The following is a 2,678-nucleotide window of genomic DNA, read 5'->3' on the forward strand; positions in this document are numbered from 1 at the left end:
ATCCTGCTCTGGTAGGTCCTTTTGAACCGCCTCTTGTAACACATTCTCCTCTTCCAGTATTTCACTTTGAAGTGTTGAAGGATTCTCCACTGGATTCTCTTGAGAAATATTCTGTAAATAAAATATTACATAGTACCACTAAAAACTCATGTCAATTTTCTTCAAATATCCCTACTTTCTTATGCTATTCTTCCATATTTTTCGTCTTTTGCTTCCCCATAGAAGAAGTTTTGCAATGGCAACAATTTCGAAAAAATTTTGATTGATTTAATTGAACTTTTAATTGAATTTTTTTGATAAAAACAAAATTGTAGGATTTATGGCATTTTCAAAATTCAAAAATATAAACGGAAATGAGAATTTTTAGCCAAAGAACGTAAGATCGGAAAAAGTCAGGGAGGAAAAATGTTCCTTTCTGAGAGTTCTACAAGGTTGCCAATACAACCTTTTCAATTTTCTCAAAAAATCGAAAATTCCAATTTTGGTCACACAAAAAATTATGGAAAATAACCTGTGAACTCGATAACTTTCGAAAGAATGATCATATTAGATTGTACTTTGACACACAATCTGGGGGACCAAAAAGACAGGTCATGTTCGTAAACCAGCTATATTGGATGAAAACTCAAAAAGCGGGCACATTTTGAAAATTTTTTAGACTTTTTTTCCAAGATTGAAAAATTGTAAGTACAGTTTCTTGTAGTACATAAAAATTGGAACAGTAAAAATTGGAACAGTTTATCTTAATGAATTTTTTTGATAAAAACAAAATTGTAGGATTTATGGCATTTTCAAAATTCAAAAATATAAACAGAAATGAGAATTTTTAGCCAAATAACGCAAGATCGGAAAAAAGTCAAAGAGAAAAAATGTTTCTTTTTGAGACTTTTTGACTTTTTTGTTTCCTTTTACAACTTTTTGAATTTTTTAAAAAAATCGAAAATTCGAGTTTTCGTCACACAAAAACTAATTGAAAATAATCTGTGAACTCGATAACTTCCGAAAAAAATTGTCAAATTCGATCCTAATTTTGCAGACGTTTCAAGGGACCGTAAAGATATGTCAAGTTCGCTAACCAGCTATTTTGGATGAAAATTAGAAAAGTGAGAGGATTTTTGAAAATTTTTTGCATTTTTTTTTCCAAGACTTAAAAATTGTAAGTACGGATCCATGTAGTAAGTAAAAAGTGGAACAATTTACCGTTATGATTTTTTTTATGAGAAAAAAATTGTCAGAGTTGTGGCATTTTCAAAATTCAAAAACATAAGAGAAAATGAGAATTTTCATCTGAATTAATCTTAATAATAATGATATCGAAAGAAGATAAACTCAACTTCATGAAAACAAATGGAGGTACGAGTTATATAAAGTATTATATCTTATATACGCTATGAGAATGTGCTCGCCCAGCGGATAAATTTTTTTTCATTTTCATTGTGAAATACGAACAAATGTTAAACTTACCTCGACGAAACAAAGAGAGCTTTTCCTAATCGAAACCCTAAACAGCTTATATAGTGTTATACAGAATTATATATATTATTATACAGTATTATACAGAAATAATTCAATTTCAAAATACAAAAATCAGTGTTAAACTAAATACTTAAATTTGTATTGTAACTGAAATTGAAATGTAAAACTTACCTCGACAAAACAGATAAAGCTTTTCCTAATTTATGCTCCATTGGAATTATTTTCCAATGTCGACAATTTTCCAATTGACGGGGATGAGAATTGCAGCACAACATTCATGTCAATCTAGCTGGGTGTGCTAGGAGAAGGAACATGAGGTACGTCGGGCAAATCAATTTCTCCAGCGCTTTCATTGAGGACGACATTCTGGACGGGCAATCCTAAGGTCGGATCTGCATCCCTTTGTAACCTCATAGCACCAGTTTGAGACTTACAAAAGTCTTTATCAACAAAGTGACTCCAGCAGACGAGAAACCGTTTGTAGGTTATGGTTTCGTACGGTAACTTTTGCAAGTCTGCGTTACCGGTAGCTTGCACCCACTTTAAACCAATTAACCGTCTTGTTGGGAACTTATGCCAGAACGCCTCCTTATCATTCACTCTTCGACGACCGCAACCACTCACGGTGCACGTTTTATTATCCATTTTCACTATTTCGAAACTTTCATAAACACAATCCTGTAGCAGACGACAACAACAAATGACAACAAACAATCTACTTGATGCGCACGCGCGTCGACCCCGGAGTGCGCACCAGAGCTATCTGCGTTCGGCACATGGAACTAATTTCGCTCCCCTCACTGCCTCCCATTTCCCCGCTCCCAAGATCTGAAAATTCGCCATTTGCCCTCATAGAGTTGACCGAGCCTGAACTTCACCTCTTCACAGTTATGCTTTTCCTCTACTTCTCAGTTAGTGTAATATATTGGAAAACAACTCAGGGTCAATCAGTAATGCAGTTTGCCTATTTGATTCAATTTGTTTTCGTTTGGATTTAACACTATTGAGTCTGTACTTAAATAATATTTTGATTAGTAAACATTTCTCTCTCGCTATATTGAACTCTACAACGGAATCTGCTGACTATTCGAATACTGTGACTCTACCGCTAGAATCAGAGTGACCCGATATGCACCGTGGGGATTATTTTGCGACGTTTCGTCAGATTAGTTTACTGACGTTAACACATCGTCTTTGAGGAG

The 2,678-nt window shown here is 34.2% G+C and overlaps 1 protein-coding gene across 1 annotated transcript; it reads right to left on the reverse strand.

Moving 5' to 3' along the window:
* Positions 1-1,761: 1,761 nt before the first annotated feature.
* Positions 1,762-2,121, reverse strand: LOC117170730 (THAP domain-containing protein 1-like). The gene has a single exon (XM_033357762.1). It carries the CDS (start codon positions 2,119-2,121, stop codon positions 1,762-1,764), a length of 360 nt encoding a protein of 119 aa, XP_033213653.1.
* Between the last annotated feature and the right edge of the window lie 557 nt (positions 2,122-2,678).

The sequence above is a fragment of the Belonocnema kinseyi genome, chromosome 4 (genome assembly GCF_010883055.1).
Source record: "Belonocnema kinseyi isolate 2016_QV_RU_SX_M_011 chromosome 4, B_treatae_v1, whole genome shotgun sequence".
NCBI classification, from domain to species: Eukaryota; Metazoa; Arthropoda; class Insecta; order Hymenoptera; family Cynipidae; genus Belonocnema; species Belonocnema kinseyi.